The 19096-nt window shown below is 36.6% G+C and overlaps 1 protein-coding gene across 3 annotated transcripts in view; it reads left to right on the top strand.

Annotated features, from left to right (window-relative positions):
• The first annotated feature begins 1170 nt into the window (after nucleotides 1-1170).
• The window catches only part of EYA4 (eyes absent homolog 4 (Drosophila)), an 82053-nt gene continuing 64127 nt past the window's right edge, over nucleotides 1171-19096 (top strand). The window contains exons 1-6 of one of the 3 annotated variants that reach the window (XM_006884974.1): nucleotides 1171-1246; nucleotides 6738-6804; nucleotides 8138-8314; nucleotides 8467-8594; nucleotides 9990-10069; nucleotides 14450-14633. In XM_006884974.1, the coding sequence (XP_006885036.1) occupies nucleotides 8202-8314; nucleotides 8467-8594; nucleotides 9990-10069; nucleotides 14450-14633 (505 nt within the window). In that variant the 5' untranslated portion in view covers nucleotides 1171-1246; nucleotides 6738-6804; nucleotides 8138-8201. The remainder of the gene's footprint in view (nucleotides 1247-6737; nucleotides 6805-8137; nucleotides 8315-8466; nucleotides 8595-9989; nucleotides 10070-14449; nucleotides 14634-19096) is intronic. The other 2 variants (XM_006884976.1, XM_006884975.1) reach the window with 2 other exon arrangements.

Genomic DNA, 19096 nt, shown 5'->3' with positions numbered 1-19096 from the left:
TTACTGGCAGGGGTTGAATGAGCTCAGAGCTAACTGAGGGCCTGGTCAACTGTGGGCATGGGAAAGGAGAGCATAAGCATCACTGCACGTGTCCCCAGAAGTTAACCACTTTTCTAACATAGTGGGTAGTGCTCACTTGCTTGCTTGGGGGATACATTCTGACCCCACTCTCCCATTTGCCATGTGTTGAAGACTGGCTAGGCTGCAGCTTTCATCTTGTTTTCTGCTTGCTTCTAAGTGATGACATTGCTTCACTCCATTGATTACAAGGAATCTTAAGAGGTGTTGAACAGTAAAATAACTCACTGCCGTGTTGCTGTGGTACCTGTAGCAAAGTTTGCCCAGGAAGGGAAAATATGGTGTGACAAACCTGGTAAAGGCTGCTCCACATCCCCTCACCCGTTGCTTCTTTCATGCCAGCGACATGTGTCAGCCTCCATCATTGCCAGGTGAAGAGTTTGCCAACATACATGACCTCAAAGTAGAATAACGTAGAAAGGTTTCAAAAAGATGCCTCATCTCTGTAGCAATTACCTCTTACTCTATTCTTATTACTGTACTGCATCAAAAGTGTTATGCCAGGGTGGGAGAAACAGAACCACAAAAACCCACAACCCCTCACCATGCATGGCTCTTTTGAAAATGCGTTGAGTGCCTCATTTTCTATCCATCACATGACTAGGCTGATGGTTTCTGTATTTGCCTATACCTCCATCATACTTTCAAGTAGTGATTACTTTTATGTCTTCTCAGACACAGTGAAGTATAAATCAGTTGATATTTTTTGTTGTGATTTGGATTCAGTGTGGGGAAGACTGACTGATGAGTCTTGTTTTCTCTTTCATCTGGCCGTAGCAGCAGTATGATAAAGAAGGCGCGTTACAAATGCAAATGTGTGTATCAGTCTTTCACCTTAGAAGATTTGAACTGCCTTCAAAAGACAGCTTCTAAAAACCTAGGTTAGCCAGGGGATATTCGAGTAAATCCTCTACAAATGCATGTCCATTTAGAAGCTAAATTAACAAAACTTTCATCAACTCCTCAAGTTTTCTCTTGCATGCCCATGGTAGCTAGAAGAATCACTAGACAAGCAACCAGGGTCTTTGATATAAATTTAGAAGAAAAACTCACATGTCCTTATTCTTCTATGTAGTGTCTCTTCTTGCAGTCAAAACAGAGCCCTTGAACAGCAGTGAAACCACAACCACAACTGGAGATGGAGCGCTTGACACTTTTACTGGGTCAGGTAAAGCCTTAAGCTCGTGTGTTGTTACGTACACATTGGGGTCCTTAGAATCTTGCCTGTGAATTAATCTGCATAAATATCAGAGCTGCTATAAATTTCATTTTTATACACTTGGCCGTAATTTCACCCTTTTAGAAACTATTAGTCACAGAATTATGTTGTTTCAGAAGTAATACTTGGAAGTTGTTTTGCTGGATTTTTCATTAACAGCAAAGCAATTGCATGGTTTTCTTATTAGAGATAAGTAGAGCTGACTTCTAGCCTATTATTTGGTATGCAGTATTTAATTAATCTAGCAATTAGGTTATAATAGTCGACTTTGTTCCTTCCACTTGCCCAGTTAGATTACACTAAAAACAGCCTTCTGTCCACAATTTGAGACGTAAACCTATCCATTTGATTCCTTCTAAATAACCTTGTTTCCTCTCTAGGTTTTTTTAAAAAAATCTTCCCATGCAAGCAGCTGAGTGACAAGTATTAAAGGTTAATGTTCTGCAGGAGAGCACATGCTGGTTGCATTAGAACTCAGCCTGAGAGAGCCCTCCTTTCACTAATTGTGCTTCAAAGAGAACAATAGTGTGTCTTTAAACATCGGTCCTTTTAAAACAAAAATACCTGATAAGTCCCAGCTGGCTATTAAAAGCACAAATGAAGTTGACTTAATTAAAAATTTGGTTTAAGTTGCAAAGCTTTGGTTTATTTTCTGGTTAAAAGAATTTTTTCCTTATCCCAAAGGGGAGTTTATAGGTCAGAAAGATGGACAGTCAACCTAGAAAACGGTTTGTGGTGGTTAATCTTGAATTCTGCTAGTCTGCTTTAATATATTTAATACTTATCAAAGTTCACATATACATGAATTATGTGTGGATATACTTTATGTACAAAAGAATTGAGAAGTATCTTTAAGCAGAATGTCATTATTGCATATATTTGATTTTCATAACTACAAATGATCAAATATTATCAGTTCACATCAATTGGAAGCAGGCGGCATGTGTTCATATTAGTATGCAAACCAAAAAAAAAGTAGCAAAAGTCAAACTTTACATTGAACCTCATACTAATTCCTGTGCTTTCTAACACTTCATTACTTCATAAGAGATAAATAGGTAGTGACTTATTCTAGAGTTCTTTATCTTTTACTTACCACAGTTCTTTAAACTGTCTAAACATGTTCTTTATGTAACAAAAACAAAATTATTGATAGCTGATATACTTAAAATATATATATCACAGATGAATAGAAAACTGAATGACAAAAATCATAGAATCTTAAGTCCAGAAATAATTTTAGAGATACCCTGCTCTACTTTTTAAGCAATGACATTGAGGCGTATAGAATTCAAGATGGGTAAAGTTACAGGGTTCAGACTATTGCTGAAAACAAGAACAGAGTTTTGATAATTAGTCCTTTCTGAAAAGCAAAGGAAGAGGAGAAGGTATAATGTTCCATTGGATAAAACAGACATGGAAAACTGAATAATAAAATGGGCTTGAAAAATAATCTATTATTAAATGTGTTCTTATTATTTTCTAAGAACAATCTAGGTCTGGGCTCTCCATTAGGGAAGCCACCCTGTATGACCATTTAAATGCATATTTAAATTAATTGGTTAAAATTCAAAACATAATTCAAGTCACACTCACTCACTCATTGTGTCGAGCCCTCCACTGAGTGTCCAAGGCTGTAAAACACCACATAGGAGGAACTTGCCTGTTCTTCTCCTGAAAATCAGCTGGTGAATTCAAACCACCAAAGGGACATGGCTTTTGGGTTAGCAGTGCAAATGCCTAAGAATAGTACCACTATAACCTACATAGTGGTCCACTCTGGGTTCTGCCAGCCCAAAGGCAAGTAGTTCAAATCCACCAGCTGCTTCATGGGACAAAGATGGATAATTTCCTCTCACGTGATTTACAGCATCTGAAAACAGGCTGGAGGGTCAGGTCAGCTATGAGACAGTTCTAACTCAACAATGGCTTTTGTTGCACTGAATAGCTTTATAAGACTTATTGTTGTTAATTGACATTGACTAAACTCCAATTCCTGAAACCTCAGGGAGCAGTGAAGAATTTCTCCAAGGGCTCTTCAAGGTGATTATCTTTGGGGAAGAATATCACCATGCCTGTCTTCTACGTCACATCTGGATAGATGAGAACCACCAACCTTTCAGTCATTTAGCTTTTAATAGGCTCTGGTGGCCTAGTGGTAAAAAATTAGACTATAATTTAGAAGGTTCTATTCCATCAGCTGCTCCATGGGAGAAGGCTTGTCAGTCTCTCCCCTGTGATTAAACAGCCTCTGAAAACCCACTGGGGGTCGATTCCAACTCAGTGGTACACAACAGCGGCCAGCCAGGGACCAGCAAGTCCTATATGCAGTTAGTGGCTACCATAGCATACAATTTAGACACAGACTATTTCTACCACCATGTTCTACTAGCAATAATCTGCACAAGGATTTTAATCAATAACACTATTAAAATTTGGGGTTATTTCTTTGTTGTGGTAGTGATCTCCTCTGCATTGAAGGATGTTTAACGTTTGTCAGGCCAGATGCTAGTAGCAAACCCCCCTCACAAGTTGTGACAATAAAAATGTTGCCAAATGCTCTGCAGTCAAGTTGCGTTTGAGTCATAGTGATCCTCTAAGGTCGATCGCTAAACAGGCCCTAGAAAGTCTCTCTTCCAGGGTGTCAAAAGACTAGAAGTGAAAACCTTAAAACTGTTCGACATTATCTTGTGAGAAACTAATAGTATACTTTAAATCAGTTTTCAGGGACTTTTGAAGACAAGCGTTTATTCACTTTATAGAGTTAGTAGAGTATAATTACTTAAGTGTTTTAGGTGATATCTGTGATTAACTCAATGACAGGTCCCCAATTCTGGCCAGTCTCCCAAATTTGTTTGTGGCTTTCCAGAAATCATATTCTGTGCAGAAGCAGTTTTCCCTCTGATGAGCATAGTCACAACTCACTTTGTCAGTGCTTTCTGTTTGTTTGTTTTTCATTTAACTGTAGGGGTGTGTGTGTGTGTGTGTGTGTGTGTGTGTGTGTGTGTGTGTGTGTGTGTGTGTGTAAATATTTGTTGTTGTTATTATGTGCCATTGAGATAACTGACCTTCCAAAAGGTTTTCGGAAGCTGTAAATCACATGGGAGGTGATTGCCCATTTGCCCATTTTTCTCCCACAAAATCAGCTGGGAGTTTGAACCACTTGATTTTAGATTAACAGCACAGTGTCTTACTGCTAAGCCACCAGAGCCCCATATATATGTTGTTGTTAATTGCTGTGGAATCGAGCACGACACATAGCTACTCTGTGAACAAAAGACGCCTTTTCATAACTATCAGTGTTTCTCCAAGTTCATAGAGTTTCCAGAAGGCATGTGGTTTAGGAAGTGGATGCCACTCTTGCTTTTATATGTTTATATAAATATATATATGAATATATATGTATAATATATATTTACATGTATAATATATATGTTATACATAAACAAACATATATATCTCTATATATAAACATACCACAGTTTTCTGTACCAAGGTTTTTACCTTCTGTTTAATTAACAAAAAGACATTAAATATAAGATTTTAAAGATTTATTGAATTTTTATATTTTTATGGGCACATTATTCAATATATCTAGATTTTTCAATCAAGGGACAAAGCATAGTACATATATTCAGAACTGTGTGCAGATGTATAGAGGTTTTTGTAAAATACAAAGTTTAGCTATTTGGTTCATTAAATAAAATCTGTTATAGAAAATGATTAATTTTACTAATGTTTGCTTTGGAAAAACCTGTGTTTTTCAGCTAATAATATACCCCAAGTATTGAGTGTGCCAAGGTGAAATTCTCAAAATAGGCTCAAAAGACACAGAAGTAAAGCCTCATTTACTATATTTGTGTTAAATGGAGTATTCACTACTATGACTTTGGGAATCAAACTGAATTTCCTGTGAAATAATGATGGTGCCATTATAACATGTACACCTTCAATCATCTTACAGGAGAAAGAGATTATTCCTATGGAGTTGACTTGAAAACTGTAATTATCAACTAAGCTTTAATAAATAGGTAAAAAGTTAATGATTTAATGGACAGTTTCATATTAATTATATATCACAGGTTTACTGAAATTTTGATTTCTGAAAATGTTGAGAGCTTGCAAAAAAATGTTCCAGAAATGTTGGAAATTTTCAAAATTGACCCACGGTGTTCTTTAAACGATCCTCTTCCACGTATTTCTGAAAAATTTAAATTATCTTATCCATCTCCTTAGCTCATAGGCAAAATAACATTTTAAACCTATTAAATACTGCATGTTTATGAAGTAGTAGATCACAGGAGTACTTAATAGCATTTGGATAGAGATATAGATCATGTTTCATAAAATAGTTAGCAACCTAAACTGATTTGTCACTTTTACAATTCTAAAAGTTTAGCTCCAGAATTATTATGAACGGCTTAGAAAGGACATAGGACTTTGAAGTACAACTATGATTGATTAGACTAAACTAATTCCAGGACTGCATTGTGTACTACTTTAATCTTTTTGAAAAGTGAATGAACAGCAGATGGTCTAATAAAGACACTCTGTGTGTGTGCCCAGTGTGGATTGGCTCTGAAAGGAATAGCCCAACACTTTTGAGTCCATATATTTGCCATCCATCTGTCTTAGTCACGGCAGATAGTTAAAGGAAGGAGAAATGTCCGAACTTTTGGCAAAATTCCAGGTTAGGGCTGCATATTTGGATGAAATGTTAATGGGATTTGACTCTCACCTTTAAGTTCTCCCTTGAAAAGTCCTGTGTATCTAGTAGCTTAAAATATATTTCTGACCAGGACTGCCACTCCATTAGGTAAATTGTGAGTATGCAATAAATAAAGTTTTGGTATTATTGCCCTGGTAGTCTATGTGTATTCCAATTATGATTAAACTATTTTAGACTCTGCCTTATTGACTACACATGTGATTAGTAAAAGGAAAGGAAACACAAAACAATAGATTCTTACAGGAAGCTGTAAAACTTTCAATTATTTGCAAAGTTTTATTATGTTTAATGTAGAATACATATGGAGGAAGAGCAACCTATTGCTATGATGTTTGATATTTGAAAGCTTGCCAAATATAAAATGTCACTTTCATGTCAAAAAGGCTCCTTGCTTTAAAACCAAAGGTTATCATTCATAACATATAATATCATACCACTGACATGAGAAAATAGACAATAGAAAGGAAGGACTCTTAGGAAAATTTGTATTTCATGCCCTTAGAACAAACGTGAAGCCATTTAATTTGGAGAATGTGTGTTGCAGAAGTTTCATTTTAAAAACTGAACTTAGAAGATGAATTAATTTTCTTTTTAGAAGCAAAGTTTTAGAAATGTAAGTTTAACATGATAATTTCTTCAAATTGGTTTTTCACACTCTAGTAAAATGCATGTCTGAAGCAGCCTTTGTGTACTGGTCCTTGTGTCTTACAGTAATAACAAGCAGTGGCTACAGTCCCAGATCAGCACACCAGTACACCCCGCAGCTATACCCTTCCAAGTAAGTGCTCAGTAGAACCTGTCAGATTTGTTAGGAAACTAGGGCACTTGTCTTTACATGTATGCACACAATGCGCTAACTTTAAACTGACACCCTTTTATGCACATACAGATAGATCGTTGAGCAGAGAGATATGGGCATAGATTGGGCATGTAAAAATTCTAAACAAATCTAGAAATAGAGATACACTGATTTTTTTTCTTTCTTCCGATTATTTCCCTTCATTCTGGTTACTTGTATTTCTTAAAGAAGCATCAAGCTCAAATTAGAATATATTCGTTTTTAATGCAAATTCAATAGTGCCAGTTTGTTTTAAGAAAATTTACAGAGTAAATTTTATCTGTATCTCAGCAGTTGGTATGACAGATATTTTTATTGGATCTCATATTATCATAAGCATGTGTTTGGAGTAGGCACTTTGTTTTGGATCTAATTTAGGCAACTGACTGACAAGAGAGTTCAAGTTTAAAGATAATATAGATTTTGGTGTTTGTTCAGATGTATTTGCAGTTATCTAGATATTCTGAAGTTTTAGCTTTGTGGTACATATGCATTTATATATGAATTGTTATTTTCTGCAGCAGCTAGGGTGGCTGTCCTTATGTACAGTCTGGGGGTATTAGTTGAGGATATTACGTAAATATAATATAATGAAGGGTAGGAACTTCATTTCATTTTCTTTTTAGGACTCTTACTACTTCTTTTTTTATTTTCTCAAAGATTTCCACTTCTTATCCCTTAATATAACATTCAATAAACCTCCACACATTTTCACAGGCTCACCATGCAGCCCCTGAAATGAAATGGTACTGCTTCAAGAAATTATCCATTTAAATGTATTTTCTTTTTTTATCTCTTAATAATTCAGTGTGAGCTATACATTTTTACTATTTTTTCCACAAGTGTTAGAATATTTAGACACTATATAATCCAGGTTTTTCAGTTAGTCTTTCAGAGTTAGTATTAGTTCCCTTCAAAGTCAGTAGACATGTGCTCAGAAGCTTGTTAATGAACTGACCTGGCCTTCATTTTTTCTCTTGTACATAACTATCAGAATAGAATTTCAGGTTGTTTAGACCTGGAAGTGCTTTCAAAAATGATGTGTCATCAACTTTCTCTGTTAACAGGCACACTGTAGACACAGAGGAGTTAAATCATTGGTCCAACATCACTGAATTGACTTATAGCAGAGCCCAGGCTTCTGACATTTAAACTTTCTTTTCTTCCCTACGTTGTTAAAATTATGTATAAATAGGAGGATTACTCCCTGGATATTATAAGGTCTCACTGAATCTAAGCTGTCTGAATTAATGTGCAGTCTTTGTTGCCACAGTAATGCTATTTTTCTGATATTTAGGCCCTATCCACACATTCTTTCTACACCAGCAGCTCAAACAATGTCCGCCTACGCAGGCCAGACTCAGTATTCGGGAATGCAGCAGCCCGCCGTCTACACGGCCTACTCACAGACAGGACAGCCCTACAGCCTGCCGACTTACGGTATTTTATGTCCTCCTCCTTCTTCCTTTGGTTGGTAAGCAGGTAATCCTGCTGGCTAGATGTTGCGTGTCATGGTGTAAATTACAGCTTTAGAAGTCTCATCATTTTACTGATGAAATGATTTGCGCGTGGCATTTTCCCAACAGATTTGGGTGTGATGTTGCCAGGCATCAAGACAGAGAGTGGACTCTCCCAAACCCAGTCCCCCTTGCAGAGCGGGTGCCTCAGTTACAGCCCGGGCTTTTCCACCCCACAGCCAGGCCAGACACCTTACTCTTACCAGATGCCAGGTAAGTAGTCACACATGAAACCTGTTAGCTGGGGACTAACTTGGAAATTCCTGGCTTCAGCATAGGGGTATACGTCAGATATATCAGACAGACAGACAGTTAGTACTGTTTTAGTACTGTTCACACAGTTCCATTAAAAAAAAAAAAACAAAAACAAAAAACAACAACACCAAAACCCAACAATGAGGCAGAAGCATAATGAAAACAGTTGAATATTCACCAGGAAACATGATCCATACCAAATTCCAATACTGAAATTTAAACTTTTTGGCATCAGCAGGAAGCTAAGTCAAACAAAGCAAGCCAGGGTTTGTTAAGCTGTAACATCACTCAGCATGCTTGGTGTCTACTTTAAGTTACTAAAAAGATTCATAATGCAAAGCAATATTTTCTTTACAGTCTGCCTTAAGTGCTTAACTCCATTTGAGTTGTGTTCAAAATTTAATTTGCACTTTTATAAATCTTACTTATCTTTGAGTGAGGATTTTTTTGGTTGTTCATTCTTAATCATTCCCTTTTAATACTAAAGTACTAATAACATTTCTGTAATTTATATTTCCTTCCCAAAAAAAATCACAGCACATGCTCATTGATTTTCCTTCTTATTTTTTACTCTTATGAAAATATATGAGCTTGATATGTAGCAGTTGCAGAAATAATTTTAGGTTCATAGTTGAAGCATTAAAAATTGAGAGTGCCCCTCTTGTCTAGGTTGATAGCTATATTTTATTTATAGGTTTACTAATGTTTTGACATCTTAATCAGTTGAATAAAATGAAATAAATTCTCAGATTTTTTTTGGCTAAATAAGGCATGTTTTTGTTTATCTAGAATGTAGAGAGGCATATTCATATACAAGCTACAGTCACAGTAAATACACAGCCTCAGTTAGCAGTGGGAAGGGGCACCTAGAAAAATTTTTATTTATGAAATTTCATTCAAAATGCTTTCGCACTATATATTCCAGGCCAGACCAGTTTGTAGAGTCACATAATATTACTGCTATTTGCCACACATTGATAAAAAAAGTAACCAGCTTCAATAGCGTTTCATTTTAACCTGGGAAAATATGGGGCATAAATACATTTTATTTTTAACCCCTAACTTGTGACATTCACTTGTGTTTTACATCATTAAAAATGAGTAAATATTGCAGTACTTGTTAAGACTGTTCAGTGGGCTCTTGTTTAGCCAGAATCTGATAGGAAAGGCCTTACCTGGTGTTATAAAAGAGATGCAGCATAGGACACTTTGTTTATAACACCAGTTCAGTTTTTGCTATTTATTGAAAGCAACAAAATTCAAACTATTTCACTTCATTGAATTATGTCATGTGAATGTTTATCTTTGTTGAATAAGGAACACTTTCATATGCAATTTCTTCTTTGTCTCTAGGTTCTGGCTTTGCTCCATCCTCTACTATTTATGCTAATAATTCCGTTTCCAATTCAACAAATTTCAGTGGTTCACAGCAGGTAAGGATGTAGCTTTCTTAATTCTGCTTTTTTTTAAAAAATAATTTTTTTTATTTTATTATTTTTGTGTGCGTGTGCCGTCAAATCAGATCTGACTGGTACAGGAGGAGATTGCCCCTCCTTCCCCGGCAGAGCATCTGGTGGATTCGAACCGTGCACCTCTGGGATTATAGTTGCAGCTTCTTGCCACTAGGCCACCAGAGCTCCCCTTAATTCCGCTTTTTTATCTTCCTAGATTTTTGAAAAGTAGTTTCAAGTTGAGATATTGCATGCATGTTATTCCAAAACAAGATTTTAAATAAATCAAATATAGATCATATTTCATGATAGTAATAAAAAAATGGCTACCCAGAAATCTTGAAATGTGTGTTAATTTGGATATTTTCATTTTTTCCCCAGTTACTAAAACTTGGCCCTTTAAGCATTTAAAATTTGTTTTATTCACTTTGGAATTATAGACTATATTACATACTTTCCTACTATCATAAATAAACAAAATTATAATTTTCTTAATGAAAGTTAATAAAGTGGCATTAGTTGTTGTTGTTAGATGTCACTGAGTCACAGATGACTCATAGCGACCCTATGAACGAAAGACCTGAACAGTTGTATAAGATTAAAATTAATAGTTGCATTGTGCTGGATGCTGTATGACAGTTTCAGTCCTAAGAAGGATCATTCTTTATAAACAATATACTCGTGAAAGGTATGCTGAGTTGTTCTGTGGTTTTATTTGTTTCAATTCCTTTTAATAATTTAGGCCTATGTTTCTGGCAACAGTAATTTTTGGCTTTTATTACTTTGACTGTCTGTTTATAGAAGTTGTTAGTCCTCCCAATTTTCTTCTTCCTCTGCTACATCTCCTTTCTCTCCTTCGTCACTGCTGCCTTCTCCTTCTCCTTCTCTTGTTCTTACTTCCCTGGTAGCCTAGTTTGTAGGGAGTTGTGCTGCCAACTCAAAGGTAGACAGTTTGGCTTCACCTGTTGATCTGTAGGGAAAAGATGGCCAGGCTCCCCCTGTGCCATTTACAGTCTCTGAAAAGCCACTTGAGGGTCAGCTCTGAGCAGTTCCAACTCCATGGCAATGAATTGAGTAAATTTCCTACTTCTCCTGCTCCCTGTCTTCGTCTTCTTCCTCTTCCTGCACTTCTTTATTGTGGAAGAGTAATTGGCCATGTGTTTATTCAAAGTGGCTTTGTTTCACTAATTTATCGACCACAGGCTTTTGTGGAACACTGTGTATATTACCTGTTTAGGTAAGAATGGAAGATTCAAACCTCATAAGTCATAATAATCATAATAAAAATATTAAGCCTCCGTTTCCTACTAGATAGAAGAATAGATATCCTAAAGAAACAAACAGTGCAATAATACTGACCAAAGATGGTTATAATTAGTATAATAATAGGAATATGAACTAAGCAGAGAATTAGTGAAAACACCTCAGCACTGCCTCCAAGGTTAAAATAAGTTTGATGGAAGAGAAAAATAGATTTCTCTTATAACAAGGATTCAGTGCCATTTGGATATTTAAATATCCAAGTGTTTTGGAATAAAACATATTCTATTTTGGACCATAATATTTATAACAATTTATTATTTTAGCCAGGGCTTACTAAATACCTATTACATGTTGTACAATAACCAAAATGTTGCAAGTTTGACGCATCAGCTTGTTCAATGGAAGAAAGACAGGAAGTCCCCTTTCATCAGCATTTGCAACCAGGGAGACCCCAGGGTCTCTGGCACATGATCCAGAATTGATTCAGTGGCAGTGGATTTGGTTTGGGACATACATGTTAGCAGTCCCTGGGTGGTGCAAGCTGTCAGTATATCTTGTTGTTAACCAAAAACTTGAAAATTTGAGATCCCTTAGAGATCAGAGTTGTCTTAGAAGAAAAGCTTGGCAATCTACTTGCAAAAAAAAAAAATAGCTCAGTTTTACTCTGACATATGTAAGCCCATCATGAATAAGAATTGACTTACTATCAAGTAGTTTACTGTATATTAGAACTTATGTTATTGGGAAATAATGGTGGAAACAAAGGTTAATGAAACACAAATGTTTCCTCATGGAACTTATGGCCTATTGAGAGTGAAGACAATAAGCCAATCAGAACAAAAATAAGTACAGAATTAGAAAGCATGAAGGAGGCAAAAGGATGCTATTAAAATAGTAGCAGTCACTGAGTGACTCTGTAGGAAAAATAACCAACTATCTGCTCTGGTAAAAATAATAGTACCTAAAATGCTATGGTGCAATTTCACTTTATCACATGCGTATAAACCAATGTGACAGCACTCAACAAAATAGTCAATTCCTACAGGACAAGTGGTGGAGAATAAAAAATTTACATTCTATTCAAAGGCCAGTGCTCTTCTATGGGCTCGAGCAACCTAATCTATAGCTTCATCACAGAGAGCCTGGAGTCAGACTCTCGGAGACCAAATTGCAGCATTGACATTTACTAGCTATATGACCTCAGGCAAGTCACTTAAGCACTGTGTAGTTTTCTGTAATATAAAGTGGAAGCAATGATATCCCTACAGAGAAGATTATAAGCATTCCATGAGCAATTGCATTTAATTCTTTAAAGTGTTTCCAATTCAACTGCTGTCGTTGAATGAGTTTAGACTCATAGTGTCTCTATAGGACAGGATAGAACTGCCCCATTGAATTTCTAAGACTAAGATCTTTATGGGATCTAATATTTACGTCTTTCCTTAGAGTAGCTGGTGGTTTCAAACTTCTAAACTTTTGGTTAGTTGTTGTTCTTGTAGTTATTGTTAGGTACCATTGAATCAAGTACAGCTCATCATGACCATGCAAATAACACATCTATCCTGCCTTATTTTGTGGCGTCTCATAATCTCTATTATACTTGAGCCCATTGTTTGAGTCCCTGTGTCAGCCAATCTTGTTGAGGATCTTCCTCTCTTCTGATAACCTTGCATCTTTCCAAGTGTGATGTCTTTTCTCCAAGGACTAGCCCCTCCTAACAATATGCCCAAAGTAATACAGAGTTTCGCCTTCCTTGCCTCAAAGGACCCTTTTGACTTCACTTTATCCAAGACATATTTGTTTGTTCTTTGGGTAATCGTTACTCTTCTCCAACACCACCATTCAGGGACATTGACTCTTTCCTGTCATCCTTATTTGCTGTCTGCTTTCAGATACATAGCAAGTAGTTGGTAGGATCATGGCTTGAATCAAGTGCTCCTTAGTCTTTGAAGTGACACCGCTGCTACTTTGGGTTAGAAGCCAAGTGCTTAACCACTGCACTCAAGAGCAGAAAAAAAACATATATAAACCTTTGCTATTACTGTCTTATTCTAATTAAGATGTGCAAGAAACTGTTGTTCAAAACATGAGATATTCTTAACAGGTGTTGTGGGGTACCATCAGATTTCAATATTAAGAGGGGAAAATGGAATTTTCATTTTCTTCTTCATTATTTTTTATCATGCCCATTAAAATTCTTCTTATGATAAATTTACTTTCAGAGATACTTTCCTATTTGCTAGGTAACATAACATTTGTATCTGTGTTTCCTTGAGCGCATCTTCATATGAGGGGACTTTAGTCTTGACCAAGGATTTGTCATCATGAAAATTATTTGGGTTAAAACATGCTAAATATAATAAGCACCAATTGTCACCACAAATCCTTAGTCATCATTTTATATGCTATAAAAGGATTTTGAAGAATCATTCCAATAATCTTATGATTCTAGAAAAATTAATAAAAAGTAAGTAGGAGTTTAATGCTTTGTTTTCTTTTGGAAACTAAATGAGACAATTATCAGAATTTAAAAACTTTATCAAAGACTTTAGATCAAGGTCTAAAGTGGTTTCTAGCCTGAGAGGCTACTTAAAACACCTCTTACTCATCTTTTATTTCCTTTTTGCATCCTGTCAAGAAAACAGGATTACCAGAGATATTCTTGACTAGGAACAAAAATACTGAAGTCAGTGTGGAAGCTGAGATGGAGGAATCCTTGATGGTGATATTACCAGATGTTAGAAATGACTTTGAAAAGATGAACTATTCTCTCCTTCTCTCCCTTTCTGGTGCATAGGACCTGAGGATGCAAATCCTTGGATAAGGAACTGTTGGGGACACACTGAAACATGTGCAACTTTTAGGCAGATTCAAGTTCATGTACTCTCATTGGTTTGCAAAGCCAGCAGGCCGTTTAAGTAGTGCATGCATGTAGAAGGGACGAACAGAGTAGGCATTGCCCTTTAAGATCGCTTCATAGTTAAAGACTTAAACAGATGGAGCCAAATAGCAATGTTTCAATAATGGTGGTGACTGCCTTCCTTTTATGCACCTTAGTGGATCATTTCTTGTAAAACATATATCTAATTGTTGTTTCAGGATTACCCGTCCTACACAGCCTTTGGCCAAAACCAGTATGCACAGTATTACTCAGCATCAACGTATGGGGCGTATATGACATCAAATAATACAGCTGATGGGACGTCATCCTCCACCTCTACCTATCAGTTACAGGAATCTCTCTCGGGACTGACTAGCCAACCAGGTACAGATCTTCATCCAGGTGAAATACTTTTATATGTCTTGCCGTGTCTGATAATATGGACAAAAGGACATTTCTAAAGCATGGCTGAGAGCTTCCAAATAATCCACTCATGTTTAATCTCTGTTAATATCATGGTACAAATTAGTCTACTCTGGAATTCGGGAAACAGAAATCCTTCTTTCAGGCTAGGAAATCCTGACCTGAAAATGACAATACTCATTACGAATACACATGGATATTGAACAGTAATTCTCCCCATTGCAAGACTGACTTTTAACTTTGTAAGCAGCTTGAATCATACAAAAACTTTGTGGAATCAATGGTAGACAGTTTAATATCTTTGGTTTATATTTAAAATCCATTGTGTTAGGTGTTTTTTAATTTGATCTCATTGAAATTGAATTTGCTAGCACATTTTTTATTATGATAAAGTATTTAAAGATAAAAGCAAGTTTAATAATGATTCTTGTAATCTTAATTTCATCCAACCTTTTGACAGAGATTAGTGATCTGATTCCAAGGTTATAATGAAAGACAAATTAAATAGAATAGTGAAAACAATTTTGAAAAAAGAACAGCAGAGCTGAAGGACCCACTTTCACGGATTTTAATGTCACTGCTGCTGTTGTTGTGTACCATGGAGTTGGAACCCACCCATCGCTGACCCTCCAGGGGATTTTCAGAGGCAGAACTGCATGGGAGGAGACTGCCAAAGAAGCTGAAAAATCCTAGAATTAACACTCCAGTGAATATGGTACTGGCAAGAACAATGACAGAGCAATGAAACAGAATATTTAGTCAAGAAATTGACCTATACATGAAAAGATAATTACTTTTCAACAAAAACTACAAATGCAAATGAGTAGACACTTCAACAAATAATGCTGGAACTCCTGGACACTAATATGCAAAAAATAAATCTTAATAATCCACATAAAATATATGCAAAAATCAAAGGACCATAAACCTACATGTAAAAAACTAAAACTCCAACACTTTTAAGGGAAAGCCTAAGCAAAAATACTCATGGTCTTTCATAAAGAAAGGTAATAATTTTTTTAAAAAAACCTAAACAGTTGAATGATGTCAGTTTGAGGATTAAGGTACATCTGATTCAGGCCATGGTCTTTTTGATCACTTGCTATGCATCTGAGAGCTGGACAATGAATAGAAATGACAGAAGAATTGTTGCATTTGAGTTCTGGTGTTGCAGAAGAGCACTGATCATCCCATGGACTGCCAAAAGAACAAAAAGAGATCTGTCTTGGAGAGGATGCAGCTGGAGTGCCCTTTGGAAGCAAAGATCATATGACTTCACCTCACATATTTTGTTGCTAGGAGGGGCTCTTTCTTAGAGAGGGACATGAAGTTTGAAAGGGTGGAGGGTTAGCGACAGAGAGAAAAACCTTCCACCAGGTGGACTGACATGGTGACTGCTGCAGTGGTCTCTAAGTGTGTCAGGAAACGTGAAGATGGCACAGGATAGGACAGGTTTCAGATCTACTATTGATGAGGTTGCTATGAGTTGTACTCAACTGACCAGAACATTACAACAGCATAAAGAAAGTACAAAAAGGTTTTATAGATACGACTCAGCAAACACAGCTCATAAAATCAAATAAGTGATATGTTAAACTTTATATAACATCTCCATTTTTTTTCAGAAGATAGTGTTACAGAAGTGAAAAGAGAAATCACATATTGGGAGAAAAAAATTATAAAATGTGTTATGAAAGTCTTATATTAAGTTTCCTACAAAAGTTCTGGAAACTTAGTAACAAGAAAAGTGAATGTAACAACTTTTATAAAGATCATTAATCTATTCAAGTGTATTTCCTGCTTGTAGTTACTTGCAACCACTAAATTCATCTCTATTTCTTTTATGCCTACCTTTACAAGATAATAAGTTAGGGAAGTGTGATCACAATACTGGAAATTTTAATAGGGCCAGTGATGCCTAAATAGTTCAAAGCCAGTCAATAGTTATTTATTGAATACCTATTGTGTACCCAGCATCATTCTAGAAAGAAATGTTTCCGTAAAATTAACTCTGTTAGCCTTAGCTTTCATCTGTTGTTGTTGTTTTTGTTGTTGTTATTGTTATGTGTCGTTGAGTTACCTGTGAGTCATATTGACTCCACATACAATAGCTCTCAACCTGAGCCAGTCTTACTCTCCAAAACACCTACTCCCATTGCCCTAGTCATTGTATTAATCCATCTCATACAGGGTCTTCTTCTCCTATGCTGTCCTTCCACTCTTCCAGGCATGATCTCCTTTCCCAGAGACTGGTCCCTCCTGAAAACATGCCCAAAGTATATGAGATGGAGCTTCAAAATTCTTACTTCCAAGGGACAGCCATGTTTCACCATCTTCAGGACAAACCTGTTTGTTCTCTTGGCAGTAGTTGTTCAAAGGGAGCAATTCTTCTTCTGTCAACTCTAGTCATTGTCCAGCTCTGCGATGCATAGTAAGAAACTGTGAAGACCATGGCCTAGATCAGGTTCAAATTAATCTCTAGACTGACACTGTCGCTTTTCAGCCCGCTGGAGAGGTCCCTGACAGCAGATTTACCTAATACAATTAATCTTCTGCTTCCCTGACTGCTGATTCCAAGATTGTTGATTGTGGAGCTAAGCAAGCTGAAATTGTTCACAATCTTAATCTTTTCTCTTTGTACCATGGTGCTACCAGTCTTTGGGATTTGTTGTTGTTGTTGTTGTTTCATTTGTTTGTTTTTTATGTTGAACTGCAATCTGTGTTGAAGTTTGCAGTGCTTGACTTTCTGCAGCAAACACTTCAAGTCCTCTGTGCAGGACCAAGCCAAGAGCAGGATGAGTGAGGCACACTAAGTGGGAAATTCAAGGAGGCATGCCATCTCAGGGCCCATTTATTTTGTATCCTGGTCACCTCACCTGCCTTATGCTATCCCCAGCCCAAATTCTGTGCTCAATAATCTGTTTTGTTCAATACTTGAATCAGTTATTTTCATCAAGATTCTTAACTTTAAAAACTGCATATAGTGGGTATGCTATGTTATTTTTGTTATGCACCATCAAGTCAGAACCAACCCATAGCTAAGCACCCTTTGGGTTTTTTAGAGGAAGCAAATCACACAGGAGTAGATTGATCATCTTTCTCTCAAAGAGCAGCTGGTGAATTCAAACCATCTGCCTTTGGATTGGCAGTCTAGGGACATAATTTACATTGTCTTCTCATACTGAGAAAATTTCTTTCAAAGGTGAGTGCATAAGGGAAAGACAGTCTGCCAACTGTTTTCTAAAACAAAACTATGGAAATGAGTATAGTAGAGACTGAGTGACAGAACTTTTCTGAACATTTTTTTTTACTTCGCCAACTATTAGAGCCAACCATTAACCAATACTATTACCATTACCATCAAGTCAGTACCAATAAGCCGACCTTTATCATTAATATATCGAGTCAGTTTTCATTCATGACAACCCCATGTGTATCAGATTAAAAACTGAGTACCAAAGTCATGTTTTTGTGTGCTGTCAGGTCATATCTGGCTCGTAACTGACCTTCTAGCTGGTTTGGAGAAGAAATAAATTGTAAGGGAGACAATGGCCCATCCTTCGGCAGAAAAGCCTGTGGACTGGAACCACGTGTATTTTGGATTGCAGTGCAGCTTCTCACCACTAGGCCACCAGAGCCCACCAGACTTTTTAGTGACTGGTTTTTGTTGGGTGTTTGTTTGTTTGGTTGGTTTCAGAATTTGATTACTAATTTTCTTCCAAAGTACCACCAGGAAGATTTGAATTTCTGACCTTTTATTCAAGTAATTCTGTACTCAACTATTTGTGCCACACAGGGGTCCCCAAGGTGGTAGCTGTTAATGGATACTGAGTAAACTCCAACTTTTAATGACCCTATGAACAATGGTTCTGTATGTACTCTGCACTATTCTGTGCTCTTCTTATCATCTCTGATATACCCAAGCCCATTGTACCAACACTGTGCCAATCCATCTTTTTTTTCCCCTTAATTTTATTTCATACTGGTTTACTTACAAAATTCATCATATACATTGTTTTTCACAATGAGTCCACCTCTCAATCCACCCCTCAAATTGTGTGAGCCAATGAGTAAGCCTCCCCTCTCCCGCCACTCTCTACCCATCCTCACACCTCTGCTCCCCTCTCCCCTCCTTGGATCCTCGTGCTCTTTCTACACTAATAGTCTTCTCTTGTTGAAGGTCTTACTGTCTTATACTGACCCTCCAACTTTCCAAGCCTGATATCTTTTCTAACGATTAGCCCTTCATAACATACCCAAAGTCCCTGAAATGACGTTTCACCATACTTGCTTCCAAGGACAACCCTGGTTGAATTTCTACAAGACGTATTTGTTTATTATTTAAAATAACTTTTATGTTTTGTGAAAGATAAAAAATTTAGTTGTATAACTGCTTTTCATGTATGGCTTTGCATATTATACATAAATAAGTATTTTATTAT

This window comes from Elephantulus edwardii, unplaced genomic scaffold (assembly GCF_000299155.1).
Source record: "Elephantulus edwardii isolate Elephantulus edwardi_28Jun2011 unplaced genomic scaffold, EleEdw1.0 scaffold00039, whole genome shotgun sequence".
Lineage (NCBI taxonomy): Eukaryota > Metazoa > Chordata > Mammalia > Macroscelidea > Macroscelididae > Elephantulus > Elephantulus edwardii.
The sequence above is the reverse complement of the archived record's forward strand: the minus strand, read 5'-3'. Positions and strand labels throughout refer to the sequence as shown.